This window comes from Mercenaria mercenaria, chromosome 9, assembly GCF_021730395.1.
Source record: "Mercenaria mercenaria strain notata chromosome 9, MADL_Memer_1, whole genome shotgun sequence".
Taxonomy (NCBI): Eukaryota; Metazoa; Mollusca; class Bivalvia; order Venerida; family Veneridae; genus Mercenaria; species Mercenaria mercenaria.
The window spans coordinates 79,765,887-79,785,743 of record NC_069369.1 but is presented as its reverse complement, the minus strand read 5'-3'; the positions used below and the strand labels follow the sequence as shown (position 1 = coordinate 79,785,743).

Here is a 19,857-nt window from a genome sequence, read left to right as displayed (position 1 = left end):
TATTGTTGTTGCCTTATAAAATCCCTATATATATACTCATAGAAAGAAGTCCTATATGTAAAACATTTCCTATAATAATTATTTGCAAAAGAGTAGAATATTTGAATATAAGTAGTCAGTAGTTTTTATACACTAGTCAGACGTAGGCCGTAGCATATTTACTAATACATCACCTGTTTACACTCTTTACCTGTCCTCTATTATTATGTAAATTAGTTTCAGGTCTTTGGTGTATGCCGATTTGCTATTGATAATAGACAATCGCCATTACATCTGAGAACTTATATATCTATGAATTATACATTCATATTTAACATAGAATATTAAAGTCTGTTTATTTACAAATTACAGGTAATGCATTGCAAAATATTGTGTGATCTTTTCCCAAGACCTATATGCAAATGAATATTTGATATATTGTTGCGTTTTCGTGTATTTGTAAGTTTTCTTTATACCATTGTTTAAGTTGACCTCCGGCCGTTGACCGCCATGTTTGTTTACATGTTTGTTTACATTTTGTATGTACATTACATTTAATATAATACAATATAATAGATTGAGAATAGACAATCGCCATTACATCTGAGAACTGCTGTATATATGAATTATACATTCATATTTAACATACTAGCATTTAGGAGTGACCTGTCGCTTTTATTAATAGATTTGAAAGGTTACTGGAATAAACCACTTCAGTAAAGGGGTACCCTTCTTTTTTATAATTTACTTTTATAATAGATATTTAAATGACTGTCTTCTTCGACAATAAGACGCATTGTTGCAGTGGTAAGCGTGATGGCTCTAGAATCTAACTTATGTGAGTTCGAATTCCGACGGAGATCCATTTTTTTTTCATTTTATAATTCTTTTTTTCATTTTATATTTTGCTAACATACGTTTTAAAATGATGATAATGTTAAACATGTATTTGAATCGCATTAATTGTATCATTTTGCTATTTTCGAATATAATATAGGTTTTTCAAATATCTTCTTGATTGTAAATTATTCAGCATGGTTGACAAAGCTCTTAACAACTTAGTCACTCAATTAGCTGATGACACTGATTCGGAGGATATTAACAGTTACACCAACAGCAAGTGTGAAGATGCTCCATTGGACGCGTGTGTTTGAAATGTATTGAATATATTGAAATTGTACGAATGAAGTAAAAAATGAAATTGAAATGATGAAATAAATTGTAATAAAAAAACAACACGAAAATGTAAATAAAACAAATTCAATCATAAAACAAATCGCACAGCGTGGGATTCGAACCCACGGCCTCTTAATCGCAAAAGTTAAATCACAAACAAGATTCCTCAATTGTACCAACTGAGCTACCGATGCAGTTTTAGTTTGTTCATTATTTGAAATGTATTTATAGTTTTAAAAACGTCAAATATTTTTCAATCCCTTATTTAATAAATGGAACAGTCTGGAAAATACAAATCTAAAAATAAAAGCGACAGGTCACTCCTAATTGCTAATAGAATATTAAAGTCTGTTTATTTACAAATTACAGTGTTACATCATTACACCGACGAACCCCTTATAGAACCCATAATACCCAAAACACTGAGCGAGCCAAACGGCGACATATGCACTAACTGAAACTTTGAACTAACTTTTGCCATTCATGAATTTTTAATAAATTATTTTGAAAGGATTTATAAATCTAACCAAAAATTTGGAAAAATACAGGTAAAATATCTTGTTTGTTTATTTCCAAATTTTAGTTTTACTTTTTATACAGCTACTTTTAGTTCAGGTCTTGCAAACTGAGCTGTTTTTGTATTCTGGAACAGCTGTATTTGAAGGCTTTTGTTCACTATATTTTCACACTTCAAATGAAGGTCACTCTAAATTCAAGATGGCGGAAGTACCTTAAGTTTTGTTTCAAGTTTATTGAATAAGCTGGATCTCATCGAGGCATCAGTCACATAAAACAATAATACAGCACAGACAAAAAAGAAAACATATGAAATGATATGCTGACATATGCATAAATTCCACAGAATAAAAATTAATCAAATGATTAAACAGTAAAGAATGTTATGTGTATTGATAAAATCTAGTCGTAACCGGCTGATATTGCGAAATACAATAATCACACCCTATAAACGACTGTAGCCCCCTCTTCCTCTTGCGAGTGATCAAAACAATAAACTGACAGCTAAAAGTTAAAAAATAACATTTTAAAGTGACTAATTTGCTTTGAAGGTATGTATATTTACATTTTATTGGAAGCTGAACATGATTTGTTTCTGTATATAATGTGTTAGTCTGATGACAGGTAGAATTATAGCAAAAAAAACCCCCCGATTGATCACTGATTTTCTCCAGAATTGTACATTGTCGGCGTCAAAAGTACTTATTTTCTTGCTTGAAGAATGACCTACATGTAAATTTCACTGTTTCATGGATAAAGAAACAATACTAGTTTGGTAAAATAAAATCAAATCATTGATAAATTCTCCAATTTGTTTATAACCGTCAATGAAAGAAGATTTGGTGTTATTTCCTGACCGTATGCATGCTTGCTTAAATACTGTACAAGTCCTTGCGAGTTTCGTAAAAAGACTGTATGCCTGTTTGTGAGTGACTTCTTTATAAAATGTCGTTTCCTATGCTCCTGTAGTACTTCTTCATAATTATAACCCGCAAACAAAGTTTGAAGGAGGGTGGAATATAGCAGGAATATAGCAACATGCGGTTTGTCTGTTTGGTCTGTTTATATATGTGTCCTCATATATTTGATTGTGCAATTACTTCAATGCTATTACACCTACCTCTCTCAAAGATTACGTACAAACATCGGCAATATATACTTAATGTCCATCTTATTATTTTCCTTTTTCTTTTTAAAGTAACACTTAAAGGTGAAACATGGTCTGCTTTTTTGTGTCAGTGCCGTAACTTATTTATGCATTAAGGGATTATGAAATAACTTGGAATTAACTTCACCATCATGAGACCATAATTAGACGATGTGTCGCATACAATTCTATACTTTCTAGAATTTCAAACCATTGAAACCAGTATATAATTGCAACTACAATTAATAAGGTGTGAAAATATGAACAGTGAATGGGGTGATTTGGAGTGAAACGGCGCCAGACTGAATCCACTAATCCTTTGTGGATCGCTTTCTTGACAGCGTCGCACAGTAAACAACATTATTTTAGTTTTGTCTTTGTATTTGCAATAAACACACGAACTTTAACATGAAACTTGTCTTATTTTACTGAAAATACATTCTGCGAATGAAATAAGTTCCCATTTTACAAGCAGAAGTGCCATTAGAGGAAAAAAAATGAGGGTTTTATTACCTCACCGAGCAATAAGTGCTCAATGTGAGCTTTTGTGATCACCCTGTGTCCGTCGTCCGTCGTCCTTGTCCGTCGTCAACAATTTGACTGTTAACACTCAGAGGTCACATTTTGGTCCAATCTTAATGAAACTTGGTCATAATGTTACCATCAATAGAACCTTGGACGAGTCTGATATTGGGTCATCTGGGCTCAAAAACTAGGTCACCAGGTCAAATCCGCAAGGACAGATTCCTGACGTGTTATCACTATCAAATGTAAATTATTTCTAACCTGAGAAATAGCAGTAAATCTTGGCAGGTAGTAATCATGACGGCTGTACTACTCGTGCACGGTATTTGTAACGATAACATGTTTATGTTATTATTGAGGAAGGGGGAATCAGGTAGTTCAACCATTAGGCCATTCGTGACAAAATAGTTGTACTACTTTTGAATCATGTTGACTGGTTTACCATGAAGTAAACTTTGAATTACTAATAAGGACTTACTCGACTTTTCCGGTAATGTTTTCGTTATCCTTTTCTATTTATACGTTTATTCGCAGGACACTTGTGGGTGAAATAGTGTTTTTCTTAAATCAGAGGATCATTTTGTTGCAGACGGACAGACAGACGGGGGTCAACCTATAGTCCCCTTCTGTCTCATCTCATATTTATTTTAAAATCGTCAGGTAACCGTGATTTCCGTAGAGAACCGACGGTTAATTTCTTGCATGAAATAGTAGGGACCCTGTTTATACTTTCCGTTTCTAATTCGTATTTTATGATAATATATGTTGTGACAGGATGGACGTACCGGGGACAATAACTATCAGAACAAATCAACACCCATTACAATATTTAAAAATTTATTTACGGAAATGATTATTTACAATGAATAAATGAAAAGTGAAAAAGAAAATCAAGAAAGAAAAAAATCTGAGCTCAGTAACTCTTTTAAGAAGTATAAAGTTCTAACACTGACTGTTCGTTGACACAGATGTTTCCGTTAACTTTGAACTTTAAGTAGCACAAAAATACAACATATCTTCAAGCAAAGTCCCTTTAAACCGTGAATACGTTGACTCCGTTTTGGCTCCCTATGATGGTAGGTGATTGCATCCCTGAACTGACTTCACGGTTTTTGGCACAACCATGGGACAAAAGCTCTGCGCTGGGAAAATCACATCCAGGCGAGTGAAGACAAATGAACCTCGGGTATTGTACTTCCGGGTCGTGACAGCATCACCAGGTAAAAGTCGTCTGGTGGAAGAAGCTAAAATACATGTATATAACATATGGTAAGCACCATAGCAAAACAAATAAGTAACGGCATAAAACTGCTCCTTTGGGTACACCATACCTCCATTGGCTCCCATAAATGATACGTGCTACTTATACAAAATATATGTGCTACTAAGTTCATACGTCACGTGATTAAAATACGTCACTTATTACTTCCATTATTTCTAAAATTACTAACAAATCTAAAGTTAAAGTATGGAAAAGATATAATACAGTATCACTCGCAAATATGCGTTCAGATCAAATATCAAAATTGGCAAGTCGGCATACAGTTAATGTTTTTACACAAACTAGATAAAAATCAATTTCATTCGAAAACGCAATAAATACGAAACATTTTATTTACATATATTTATGGAGTATGCTTGCATATTACAGAAAGCATCATGGATAATTGGATTACAAATCAATTTGGCGTGATATTCATCAGTTTCGTGACTTGGTCGAGTGAATTTTCATGCAATGAGTGTGATCAGTCAACATTTTGTAAACATAACCTGTCAGTTTCATCTATTATATCACCTTATACACATATTTATGTTAGACTTATCGTTAAACTTTAATACACATACAGTGTAAAGCAAAATAATGAATTTGAAGACGATTCTTACCTTTCGCGTGTCTGTTTATTGTTTTGATCACTCGCAAGAGGAAGAGGGGGGCTACAGTCGTTTATAGGGTGTGATAATGGAAACCCAATATATCTGTTTACACCGGCTTTAAACCGGAGGCTAAAACTATTTTGTAAATTGTTTTTCGGTCCAGGTATAAAGATTTTTAAGTTTTTATTAAGGTTTTTTTTTTAAGATATTTTGAAAGTTAAATATATATTTTCTCAGTACTTTATGGAAGCTAAAATCTCCCATGGACATACGTTCATCAAACCAGAGGTTTTCACAGTAATTTGTTAAAACCTGTGGGTTTTAAATTGGCCGGCACTGGTCAGTGGCGAAAGGTCAAATGAGGTCAAACAGCGCTGGCCACCTTATTTATCTAACTACTGACATTCCTACTGTGTATTGGTAAGTTTTGTGAATAAGATTTGAAAGTTATTTTGCGTGCACATATTCACATCGATTTGACTTCTCAACCAAATTTCATACCAAATTTTTGATATTTTTATTAACGTTCATACTCTGAAGTTAGATGAATGTGTTTTTAAATGCATTGTATTCCGAAACTACTAATTTGAAAAATGATAATTGAATTATTTCTAGGCCCTTATTGTCAGCAACTCGACTTCTGTATCCGTAATCGTTTAATGAATTAAAGGGAAATTACTCTTTTTGTTTTGGAACGCGACCTTTCTTGACCACCATATCTTTCCATAAGCACTGCTTTGTAAAACAAACTAAATACCGTAATTTAGCTTACATTATGCAAAATGAAAATATAGTAAGTGAATTTATAGATTTACATTTGTAGGAAATTGATAAATGTTTGTACAAGGTACAAAACTGTATAGTGCTATCATTTTCACATGAAAAATAATAGTTGTTGACTTCGGATGTTCACTATAAGCCATATAATTATAAATCAACAATTACTTTCTTATTTGAGTTTTTTATCTTTATTTTAGTAAGCTTCTTTGTATACTAATAACAGTTGAAACAGTATTCATTTCATGTACCGGAACCTTGTACTTTTTTGCAGATACATTTTAACATACCCCACCCACTTTTTTCTAATTTCAAAGTCTGCTTCCCCTTAAATCCAGCTTGGCCTTGGTTTTCTCATAGGTCAAATGACATTTTTAAATTTGTCAAGTAATAGCCCGGCCTTTTCGGCGCAGTGTTTGAAATGTGTCCGATAATAATTTACATTCGGGGCAGAGCAGGAGTTCCCTACAGTCTAAACTTATAGTAGAAAGTGTTTTTGTGTTTTGAAAACATTTCCCAGAAATATTTTGTAAAATTTATTGGAGGAAGACGCTGTCGGTGGGTGGTGGCTCATTGTATCTTGCAGCCTTAATCCAAGACCAGCACTTTTCCGGACATGAAGGAAAAACGCATTTGAGACGAAAATCATTAATGACGTTTTGGGCACTCTATGAAAAAAAAAAGATATAAAAGGCAATGAAGACGAGCATTCAACAATATTAAATCCGTGTAGAGTAACCATTAGAGAAACTAAAATTTGGAATATGTTACACAGTTCAGTAATATTTGTAGCTTATATCGAAGTTATTATGTTATTTATTGGAGTTTTATATAATTAAATGTTTTGAGAAAGTCCACAGAAAATACGGATTCAGGGCGCCACGGAATAACTCTATTTCCACGATTGTGATTTTAAATGTTTTACATGAAAAAAAAAAATGAAAAAAGAAAAACAAACAAATATCGACTTACAAAGTGACAGTGTGTTTAATGTCTAAATGTAGAACCAAATACATTTTATTTTGGCCTACGATTTATTTTTTGACCTTACATAGGTTTATATGTGTTATCAGTTGAAGTGTACCTAAGGTAAATAGACCGAGTGTGTAACGCATGGGCAAAACATCAAAGTTTAAAGTTATTCAAAGATTTAATTAAGTTAGGAGACAGCGCACAGTAATCATTTTAAATCTACCTGTACTTTAAAAATCATGGCGACTAAGGAGGGCCAGCTTCAAATGAGTTATATCAAATGTGAGGAAGAAGAAAGTTTAAAGACACTTGTGGATTGTTTGAAATGGTATGCCTCAACAAAGGGAGACGATGAATCGGTTGTGTTTGTGTCAGAAGATTTTAGTAGAGAAGTTGTAACATGGAAGGAGCTTTATGAAAAGTCCCGTCTCACGGCAAAGGCGCTGATAAAGCTGGGTGTCCAAAAGGACGAAGTTGTTGCAATAAACGTCAGGAGCTGTCCTCAGTGGTTGTACTTGACTTTCGGTGCCATGCTGAGAGGGGCACGGCCTGTTGGCATAGTGTATACATATACAGACGGAAGTGATCTTGTCGCCATGATGGAAAAACTTCAGACCTGTTCCTTGCTCGTTATGGATCCTGGAATGGACGGTGCTAACTGGAAAATTGTGAAAGATCTTGTGGAAGTTGGAAGTGATGGAAAAGTTTCGAGTTCTAAAATGCCGTATTTGCGCTACTTGGTTGGCTATGAACCTGGCGAAAGTATACATATGCCAGACGTTTTGAGTTTCAATGATATGATTAAAGAAGTACCCGAAGACATTTCATTGCCTGTGATCGTCGAAAACGACATAGCTTTCCTATTCCAAACATCGGGCAGTACGGGTGTACCTAAACTTGTTACCCATACTCATAGGAGTTTGATGTACTTGAGATATATTAGCAAAGGAAGTGAAAATACAGGGCAATTTGGCGACCGCCCTTTTCCTTGGCTTGGTGGATTTCCCCTAAATGTACTATATGGAGGGAAACGTGTGACGTTATCTGGCTTTTGCAATATCCCGGAAGATCGAGTGAAGTTTATTATAGAGGTGGTGAAACGAGAAGAGAACATCTTTGTTATCTCACTCATGCCCCCTATCTTACATGAGTTCATTATTCGTCAGGTAGGTAAATATCGTTTATCTTCTTAAGGACTAACCAACACATTTTAGGCGGAAAAATAATTTCTCTCAAAAATCCATAAAAGTGAGTACTCTGAATGTGAACGGTAGTACAAACTGATGGAAATAAGATTTTTGCAAGACATTCTTATAAGTAACCAAAAATATTGCGCAGAAGGTAGTAAACTTCTAGCATTTTTACCAATATCTAACTTGTATTTTCACCGACCTTATCATTTTTCTGTGTCATATCAAAGAAGTATAAAACTCTTTGGTCATATACATGTATACATTCTATGCCAATCTTGATGGAAAAGAACATGTTATTAATAAAAAAAAAATCACCTAAACTGTGGGCGAGTAGCAAAATGGCATTCCTAGGGCATTGACTGATAATTGAGCCATTTTAGTTGAAACCATTTTTTTCTCTTTCTTATTCTACATTCACGTTTAGTATACATGTATATATGTAAATTGTTGTAAGAACTCTCGAACGGATGTCAAATAATCCAAAAATTATATAAACAAACAAGAAACAATTCGTTGATTTCACATTTTGTCTTTTTAAGGATGAACTAAATTTTGACTGGCCGATTGTATGCATTAGCACAGGAGGACAACCAATGAATAAAAAAAATGCCAGATGCGTTGGGAAAATAGCTAAGGTGCTGGCCAATGGTTACGGTGGAACAGAATTTTTGTTTGGGGCAACAGCAGTTATCGTAAATCCGGACCATTTTCAGGACAATCTATGCGGCACATTGTGTAATGCTCCTGGACTGGAGCTGAAAATCGTAAACGAGAAGGATGAAATTGTCCCTGTCAATACAAAGGGTGAAATTTGCATTCGCAGTCCAGCATTGTTTAAAGATTACTACAATGACCCAATAAAAACGGCCGCTGTTAAAACTCCGGATGGTTGGTATCGAACAGACGATGTTGGCTGGCTAAATGGCGATAGCTTACTCTTTGTAGAAGGGCGAAAGTCTAGCATGATTATATCAGGAGGAATGAATGTTGAGCCGGAAATTTTAGAACGTGTGCTTGAATCGCATCCAAGTGTTGGATCGGCTGTAATTGTTCCTGTGCCAGACGAAATATATCACCAGGTCCTGTGCGCATGCATACAGATCAATCCCGGATGTGATGTTACAGAGCAAGAGCTTCGCACTTATTTTGACGAAAACACAAACGACAAACCGGGCATGTTTACGGTCTTACCGAAGCATTACATGTTTCTGACGGAATTTCCCGAACTTTACACTGGAAAGACGAATAGAAAAGCGCTAGCCGATAAAGCGATGAAAAGGTTTGCAGATAAACTCGAGTGACATGTGTACATAATATATAGCAGAACCAAATTTTAACTTACACGACGAAGTGGCTATACTCCTGGATTTGGAGCATATATAGAGGACGTTACAAGAGTGTCTTTTCATATCGAATTTATTAAACGAGTTGAATAAAATAATAAAATGCAAGGCTCTGCCGAGTATTTTATCAATTTTATTCAACTAGTGTAATTTAGCTATTTTGGTAATTTAAACTTCATTATACACATTAATTATTGTCCACATGTCAGCTTGTACTATAGCTGTATTAGTATATTATCAGATTGATTTGTGGGAGGAAAAGGTAGCTCGATCACTAGGTTGTGTTGGGTCTTTAACGCTAAGTGTATTATTTACTGTTGTGTATTCTTTTGATTCTGGTCCAGAATCAACTACTTCGTCAGATTCTACTCTCACCAGTAACTTATCACATGTAAATCTATACCAAACCAACATTCTTTCATTCATCTTAATGTTCAGAGTATACAACACAAACCAGATATACTTTATACAGAATTGTCTGAATTCGATATAGGCCTACTTACTGGCCTTTTCTGAAACCTGTTTGAATGACTATGTTGCATCCGAAAGTATAATGTTGCCTTCGTTTCATAAACCTGAACGTAAAGATCGCGTTGACTATGCTCACGGAGGCTTTATTTTATACATCAAAGAAAATAAGCATCATTTGCGCCGGTCTGACCTAGAAATCAATCGCTTTGAATGCATATGGGTTGAAATAGTTCTCTCAAGTAACAGACGTATTCTTTTCAGATCTTTTCTGGACCTCCCATTTAAGACGCTATCTACAACAATCTCAATGAGGACTCCATTGGTCTAGCTACCAACTAAAAAAATCCTGGCATAATAAGTACTGGTGACCTAAACTGTAATACACGTTGCCCATTTTCACAGCGGAAAATTGCATTCATATCACAACTATTAAATCTTGAACAATGAATTGTTGAGCCCACAAAATTTACAGAACATTCTGGTGTTTGTTTGTTTGCTTGCTTTAGGTTTAACGCGGTTTTTAAACAGTATTTCAGTTATGTAACGGCGGGCAATTGTTTCTGGATACAGCCCCAGTATAAATCTGTTCTCCGCAAGTAACAGCCAATTTCACCACACGAATGAGAGGTTGATGAGGAATAATTTCAGACACAATGTCTATTGTATCAAATCGCCATGGAAAAATACGCCTCGCCCAATGATCGAACTCACGACCCTGCCATCTGTGGATCTGCGCTCTCACTATTGAGTTAAGCGGCTCAAAAACAAAGTGACTTCCGGTGAAAAAAACATGGCGGTTTTTTTCTGAGCTAACAAAGAAAATGTAGTTTTTTCATCGTATAACCCGGAGATAATGAAGGACAATATCATCAAGAAGTTCAAAAATGTTGTCAATCTACAGACTTAACTACGTAGCATTTCAAAAACGGTAAATCATCGGTATTTATGAAGCAGTGATTGTCTGAATAAAAATCCATTGTGTTTTGATTTTCAAACTACGCCATTCAATAAAAACTGTTGATGCCGAGCAAGCGCAACAATAAACAAAGGCGCAATAAATCCTCGCCAGGCTTTATCCGTATTCTTAAAAAACAAAAACCTGAAACTACAAGTGAGAGTGAGGACTCTGAGTATTTCGAGCCATACGATTCTACTGACACCGAAGCACTTGATAACACCTTATCCGAGCATTTGGCCACCCCACCCCCTTCAGATATCATGAGCTCCCTTTCCAAAACAGACTTAGAAACCTTAGCAGACAGGCTTGCACCTATCATTGTGCAAAAGCTCAAACGTGAACTTATGAAAGAGGTGCATACACTGATTAAAGTAGAGACATCAAAAATTTGTGAAGAGATCAAAGCGCTACATTCAGTGAACACGAGTCTCAGAAATGAGCTCAATGCAACTAGACGCGAGCTTGATGAGCTCGAACAGTGTAGGAGAAGGATGAATTTGGACGTGTGTGGTATCCCCGGTGATACAGGAAGGCCTTCTGAGAACGTGACGACTAAAATCATTCATCATGCCGCTGAATGTAATGTTACCCTATCCAGCCAAGACATTGATAAATGTCATAGAAAGGGTAAGCCAAGAGACAATTGTAATCGAAAGGTCATTACCAAATTTACAAATTCGGCGGCGAGAGATCGCGTCTACCGTGCCAGGAAATCCTTCGGAGATGGTATCTTCGTACAGGAGAATTTATCTCCCCTGCGAGAGAAACTAGCGTTTGAAGCACGCCAGCTTGTTAGAAATAAGACACTGAACAAAACATGGATAGCTGGCTGTAAAGTCAAGGCTCTACTTCCCGGTAAATTAACAGCAATAGTAATTCGGGATATGACTGATATTCAATGCATCCAAGATGGGAAGCCGCTCCCAGCATACTGATGAAAGTGTTAATTGCAACAGTACTATCCTTTAGAAATTATAGTGTTTTGTTTACACTCATTTTTACAATGAACTAGAATTTAACCTTTGTTCTGTTTACAATTATTTTTCAGTGAACCAGAATTTAACCCTTGTACTGTTGTTACGCAACAAGTACTATCCTTCAGAAATTATAGTGTTTTGCGTTCACTCATTTTTACAGTGAACTAGAATTTAACCTCTGTTCTGTTTACACTTATTTTTCAGTGAACTAGAATGTAACCCTTGTATCGTTGTTATGTCCACATGACCCTACTTACGCTTATAATAATTAAGTACTGTTAAATATAGTAACTTACCCTGTCCAGCTATATATTTGGCTGTATGGTATAGTCCGTCGACAAACGAATATCATCCATGAGCAGACGATTTTACTTTTCAAATAATATCCTTATTTTATTCTAATAACTGAAGCCACTATAAACACGGGGGAGGAAGTGTCACACGAAGGATGGAGTTCTTCTGATAACCTGTCATGTTTTCTTCTGATAACTGTTACGGAGTTCGTCTGATTTCTGAATGACGTGCCAAGGAATCGTAGGAAAAATGGTAATTATTTATCTTTAAATAGAGAGAATGGGGTGTAAAACTAAAGTTTGATGATCAAGGTTGCCTGATGTCTTGTGCTATGCGTCAGAAATAGGTAGACAGCATGTGATTTCAGGGCTTGCCGTTTTATTGATATCCATAAAGAAGCATCATACACCCCTAGATTTTGTTAATAGAGAATCCTTACTAACAGATAAATGACCTTTGTGGGGAAAGTCAGTTTTGAAGTAAACATCTGATATTTACTTTAGTATACTCCTCATTTATAATATAACTTACTTAATTACACTTACGTGCAATTATAATTAAACCAGGGATATATGTATTTGACAACAGCTTACTCTGGACCTTTATCACGGGGGAGGAAGTGTCACACGAAGGATGGAGTTCTTCTGATAACCTGTCATGTTTTCTTCTGATAACTGTTACGGAGTTCCTGGAAAACGTTACGGAGTTCGTCTGATTTCTGAATGACGTGCCAAGGAATCGTAGAAAAAAATGGTAATTATTTATCTTTAAATAGAGAGAATGGGGTGTAAAACTAAAGTTTGATGATCAAGGTTGCCTGATGTCTTGTGTTATGCGTCAGAAAAAACTGTTTAGTCTAATAATCAGCCCCACTACTTTGAAAAGAAGACATTTTGAGTAAAATATCGAAATCGTTTGCTCATTCATACATATTATTCTTCTTATTCACGTTCTTCATCCGCAGCACGTGCAATAGAATAATTTTAGTGCAAAGTTGCAAACATATACAACTTTCTAACAATTTTATGCCCGATCTTTCAAATGTTACGGAATTCCGGTGATAACTCTGAAGATGTCACAGAGTTCTTATGATAACTTTTATTACTGCCAGGGTGTTTCTTGAGCTATGTTAAGATACTTTTTAGCTAATTTTATTATTTAAAAAGGGTGTTAACGATGTTCTAACGTAATATATTTATCCAAGGCACAGTATTGTGGTTATATAATGTACGGTATGTGTGTTTTTGAGTTCCAATGATAAGTTTTTAGTGTTATATTTGTTATTCTGACTAGATGTTACTTTAAAAGGGACTGTGTACGCTAATAATGATGATCTGGCTAACTATGGTTAATTTTTTAAATACAAATTGCACATAAATGATGTACAGTGTACAGTTACAGAAATATACTCTTATTTTCATTTCTAACACGATCCGCAGCAGTTGCTATATAAACATATAGTGAAATCGCCTATACATGAATCTACAATAAAATATAGCTGTTCCATTCCACCCTACGATTGTAACATGACTGTGAGATTCTATTCTGCTTCCGTTATATGCCGACTAAATACTCGACGTTTTCAGTGCTAAGCAGTAGTAATAAAATGTACATCAAATTTTCTGAAACAAACAGTTTCTAACTGATGAATTTATTTGTTTATATTTTTACCGTAAGAAAATGTTTCAGCCCGGTAAGTTTCAACCTCAACACCAGTGCATCTATCTGGTCGTGTACGTAGTTTACAATTTCTACGCTGTAAGCACCACGAATTTCAACTAGATTCTACTTTGACATTACTAAAATAAAATTATAATTCATGTTCCAATCTTCCAGACTCAAGTGCTTACGTGTTTATATGCCGCAATGTTCTGGCGTGTATGTTTCAGTGCCATCATGTAGTGACGTGTACTATTTTAAGAAACTGCATATATATAAGGTTTGAATAAAGTATTTACATCTGATTTCTATATCTGACCTTAGATATTATTGGAAATAGCATTTTCACAACTTAATACTTCAATTAAAATTTAATGAATATCGGAAAATTCCGTTTTATGCAACGCTTTCCATTCGTGGGAGGTTTTTGTAACAGCATACGGCCAGCCGAATGACATATTGAGCTAAAATGTAGTGCTGTAAAATGCGCAGAATTTGCGTGGTTAGAATCGAAATAATAAATATGTTCCAATAATTTTATCAGTTAATAAAATATGGGCAGTCGTTCGGATGCGAATATTAAATCACTCGTGCTACGCACTCGTGATTTAATTATTACGCATCCGAACTCCTGCCCATATTTTATTAACTGATAAAATATAGGGACATATTTATTATTTCTTAATTAATTGGCTTGGAAATTACATTGTGGATTCTATTGTAAGAAAGTGCAGAATCCTCTTACTTTATAATATTTCCAGCTAAACTCTAAAATGCCATTCTATTCATCTTATAGCATTTAGATAGCACTTTAAAATTCACATTATTCACTTATTATGATATTCTATATGACAAATAGTATATGCACGTATGAGGATCACAACCCCCTATTTGGTACGCAGTATTCAGCGCATCGAAAATTATATGCATTCTGTAAGATGTAATGACACTGCAGTCACATTACGAACATGTCGGTTATCTGCCTCAAATCTGTGGTAAATATTCTATAGCATCATATGACTCATGTCAACTGATTACACATGAAGCGGTAGCTCGCTCTCTGTGTTGTGTAGTGTCGCATTGTGACTATACTTTTTCAGTGTCAACTATATGAAGGATTTAAAAAATTATGATGGTAAAGTTATAATTATCATGGTAAATCATACTATATAGCATTATCTTTTATCATTAATCCGATCAACCACTTCAGAAACAGACAGCCTCTGCAAATGCAGCAAATAGATGTACCCTAAATAAAAGATAACGGATTTGATTTCAATTCAGTGATCAATCAAAACGGAAACCAATAAATCGTTGTTCACGAACATTAGCACATCCATTGATAGAACGAAAAAATACAATTTACTGCATTTATTACCTATTCGTATTTTACTATATATGTCATTATACTGCATATAGTTTTAAACTTTACAAAAGACTCATACCGTACATTATATAACCACAATACTGTGCCTTGGATAAATATATTACGTTAGAACATCGTTAACACCCTTTTTAAATAATAAAATTAGCTAAAAAGTATCTTAACATAGCTCAAGAAACACCCTGGCAGTAATAAAAGTTATCATAAGAACTCTGTGACATCTTCAGAGTTATCACCGGAATTCCGTAACATTTGAAAAATCAGGCATAAAATTGTTAGAAAGTGGTATATGTTTGCAACTTTGCACTAAAATTATTCTATTGCATGTGCTGCGGATGAAGAACGTGAATAGGAAGAATAATATGTATGAATGAGCAAACGATTTCGATATTTTACTCAAAATGTCTTCTTTTCAAAGTAGTGGGGCTGATTATTAGACTAAACAGTTTTTTCTGACGCATAACACAAGACATCAGGCAACCTTGATCATCAAACTTTAGTTTTACACCCCATTCTCTCTATTTAAAGATAAATAATTACCATTTTTTTCTACGATTCCTTGGCACGTCATTCAGAAATCAGACGAACTCCGTAACGTTTTCCAGGAACTCCGTAACAGTTATCAGAAGAAAACATGACAGGTTATCAGAAGAACTCCATCCTTCGTGTGACACTTCCTCCCCCGTGATAAAGGTCCAGAGTAAGCTGTTGTCAAATACATATATCCCTGGTTTAATTATAATTGCACGTAAGTGTAATTAAGTAAGTTATATTATAAATGAGGAGTATACTAAAGTAAATATCAGATGTTTACTTCAAAACTGACTTTCCCCACAAAGGTCATTTATCTGTTAGTAAGGATTCTCTATTAACAAAATCTAGGGGTGTATGATGCTTCTTTATGGATATCAATAAAACGGCAAGCCCTGAAATCACATGCTGTCTACCTATAGATAACTAAATATATCAATCTTTAATAAATATGCGGATAACCTTTGCTACAGGTCATACAACTGTTAAATTTACTGGAGTGAAAACTCCATGCTTCAATGAAAATATTAGCGCAAATATATGGGAATTGATAATGTGTCTTTGTCTAAATTGACATCTGAATTTAATGAAAAAGTGCCTGTTTTTCTGAAATAACCTTTACGAGAGACCCTCAACTGTTCAGTCTTGTAAAGCTTTATTAGTATTTCATACTGCGATTTTCTTCAGTACTTTATTTTTAACGCTATAGTTGAAATGACCAACATTGCATGATGTCACAAAAATTATTTTTCGGTATTTTTCTCGATTTGTATCAGGTAAACTGGTATTACTCAGTTCCGCAGATTTTTGCTAAAATTTATTTAGCGATTGAATGATAACCATGTTTCAGTATGTTATACAAACTGGTTATGTCCAGTTAACATATAGGGGAATATCTTGTTTATCATGTTTAATTGTATATAGATTTTTATAGAGAATAGAATAATGTACCTGTATACGTTCATATGTATTATATCATTTTTTATTCATCTACATTGAAAACATTATTAGATAAACTGGTATTACACAATTTCAAGTGTTTTTTGTTACGGCTAAAATTTATTTAGCGATTGAATGATAACCATGGCTATACAAACTGGTTGTGTCCAGTTAACATATAGGAATATTTTGTTTATCATGTTTACTGTATATAAATGTATATAGATGATTGAATAATGTATACGCTCATATGTATTATATCAATTTGATTTGTAATTTGTATTTATCCACATTGAAATGGATAACACTTCTTTTCGCATCGCGCGATGTCTGTTTATCTCATACAAGGGACATAAACTTGTCAAATTTTTTTTTTATTAAATCTAACAATAATTGTCTTTCTTCTAAAGATTTTGTAATTGATCTCTGCTTTTTTCTTATATAAGCTACAATTATGCAAAAAAAATTTTGACTCTCGTAAATTACGCTTTTCATTGAACTCCATATTATATCAGTATAAAATAAGATATAACAAATTTCTAACTTCTATCTACTAGATTCCTTAAAAGAGTTCCTTGAGTTATTTCTGGGTTATTTAATTTATTTAATTTAAATTCTTTTAAATTTCAATTTGGTTAAATTTAGGAATATGAACTGTATTGTGCTTCTTGTTGTGGTGTTCCGAAGTGCTGCCCGGCCGTCCTACGCTCCCGTTTACCCCGATTCTCGTACTGTTGTCCTGCGAATTGCTACATACAAATGCTCTCATTAACCGATTTTCGCTCCGATTCTTTATTCATGTGATGCTATACCCAAATGGGTAACGACTTAAACTTATGGAGAGCGTCAATCGGTTTGTATTATAACAGGGGGCACTGTGTCACAAAACTATGCTCGTTCAGACTAAATTTTTTTGATATTCTAGTGTTTGCGCAGTATGTATTTAAATTGCGGACAGTGATTCATATAAAAAGTGAAAGTGTTCTAAATGTGCGCTTTTCTCTTGTCACATGTTTTCTACTCCAAGATTGTATTCTAACTTCTTCCTTGAATGCGAAATTAACGCCGTGTCTAAACAAAAACGCTTACTACCTTACCGAAAACTTAAATGTTATGTACTTCTTGAAAATGTTGCTTTATCTATCTGGCGATATCGAAACAAATCCAGGACCGGATAATGAAGTCGATCACTGCTTCTCAATCCTTCATCAAAATATTCGGAGTATTAGGAATAAATTTGAGTACATCAAAGATAATTTTCTAGACTTCGACATTCTTACATTTACGGAAACTCATCTCTCGCCAGAGATTTCAGATGTAGGTATAATGCTTCAGGAGTTTGACAAGGTATTCCGCAAAGATGTTTCATCTCATTCTGGAGGTATCCTTACCTATTGTCATTCAAGTCTAAAACCAAAGCGAGTATTCGAACTGGAACATATTTTACCAGAATCTTTAAATATTCAAATACACGATAGAACAAAGTCCTTCCTTATCTGTACAATATATCGAGCACCAAACCTTAAAGTTGAATTTTGGGATAGACTAAATGTATTTATCGAACAGGCATCTGAAATCACAAGTAACATTATTCTGGTGGGGGACATCAATGAAGACCAACTTAATGTATCAAATCATAAACTCCGTGATATTCTTCTTTTGAATAGCATGAATAATATTATAACAGAGCCTACTCGTGTAACAAATAACTCAAGTACGTTGTTAGACCCGATAGCCATTTCCAGTGTTCATGTGGGGAAGTTGGCAGTTACTTGCGGAGAACAGGTTTGTACTGGTACAGAATCCAGGAACTCTGGTTAGGTTAACTGCCCGCCGTTACATGACTGAAATACTGTTGAAAAACGGCGTTAAACCCAAAACAAACAAACAAACAAACATTTCCAGTGATATTATCCCGCTATATTCGGGCGTTTATTACACACAACGCGACATAAGTGATCATTATGGAACCTTTGCTTATATTAAAAGTGATTTTATATCTTCTACCTCTTATAAACGGAGAGTATGGAATTACGAACAAGCTGACTTCCAAACATTGAATAATTTGGTATTGTCGACAGACTGGTCTTTTTAGCTCATCTGATTTTTTGAAAAAAAATGATGAGTTATTGTCATCACTTGAGCGGTTGTCGGCGTCGGCGTCGGCGTCGGCGTCGGCGTTGCCTGGTTAAGTTTTATGTTTAGGTCAGCTTTTCTCCTAAACTATCAAAGCTATTGCTTTGAAACTTGGAATACTTGTTCACCATCATAAACTGACCCTGTATAGCAAGAAACATAACTCCATGTTGCTTTTTGCAAGATTTATGGCCCCTTTTGTACTTAGAAAATATCAGATTTCTTGGTTAAGTTTTATGTTTAGGTCAACTTTTCTCCTAAACTATCAAAGCTTTTGCTTTGAAACTTGGAATACTTGTTCACCATCATAAGCAGACCCTGTACATCAAGAAACATAACTCCATCTTGCTTTTTGCAAGAATTATTGCCCCTTTTGAACTTAGAAAATCAGTTTTCTTGGTTAAGTTTTATGTTTAGGTCAGCTTTTATCCTAAACTATCAAAGCTATTCCTTTAAAACTTGCAACACTTGTTCACCATCATAAGCTGACCCTGTACAGCAAGAAACATAACTCCATCCTGCTTTTTGCAAGATTTATGGCCCTTTTTTGGACTTAGAAAATATCAGATTTCTTGGTTAAGTTTTATGTTTAGGTCAACTTTTTCTCTTAAACTATCAAAGCTATTGCTTTAAAACTTGCAACTCTTGTTCACCATCATAAGCTGACCCTGTACAGCAAGCAACATAACTCCATCCTGCTTTTTGCAATAATTATTGCCACTTTTGGACTTAGAAAAATCATTTTCTTGGTTGAATATTATGTTTAAGTCAACTTTTCTCATAAACTATCAAAGCTATTGCTTTAAAACTTGCAACAGTTTTTCACCATCATAAGTGGACACTGTACATCAAGAAACATAACTCTATCCTGCTTTTTGCAAGAGTGATGACCCTTTTTAGACTTAGAAAATCATGGGTAGGACAATATTTCTATTATACAGAAAAAATCAGATGAGCGTCAGCACCCGCAAGGCGGTGCTCTTGTTTATATACTGGATCAATTGA

General features: G+C 34.6%; 2 protein-coding genes across 2 annotated transcripts in view; one reads left to right on the top strand and one right to left on the bottom strand.

Moving 5' to 3' along the window:
* LOC123547568 (uncharacterized) overlaps nucleotides 1-12,343 on the bottom strand; it is a 77,200-nt gene extending 64,857 nt beyond the window's left edge. The window contains exon 1 of the mRNA XM_053551829.1: nucleotides 12,206-12,343. Coding sequence (XP_053407804.1) covers nucleotides 12,206-12,261 — 56 coding nt within the window. The 5' untranslated portion in view covers nucleotides 12,262-12,343. The remainder of the gene's footprint in view (nucleotides 1-12,205) is intronic.
* Nucleotides 7,109-9,657, top strand: LOC123547563 (uncharacterized). Its single transcript, XM_045334758.2, has 2 exons — nucleotides 7,109-8,133; nucleotides 8,700-9,657. Exons 1-2 carry the CDS (start codon nucleotides 7,207-7,209, stop codon nucleotides 9,459-9,461), a joined length of 1,689 nt encoding a protein of 562 aa, XP_045190693.2. The 5' UTR covers nucleotides 7,109-7,206; the 3' UTR covers nucleotides 9,462-9,657.
* Nucleotides 12,344-19,857: the final 7,514 nt, after the last annotated feature.

Bases quoted from the DNA above. Each gene is read 5' to 3' on its own strand.
- LOC123547563 (XM_045334758.2), top strand. From the start codon at position 7,207: ATGGCGACTAAGGAGGGCCAGCTTCAAATGAGTTATATCAAATGTGAG. The intron at 8,134-8,699 runs GTAGGTAAATAT...TGTCTTTTTAAG, and splicing joins ATGAGTTCATTATTCGTCAG to GATGAACTAAATTTTGACTG.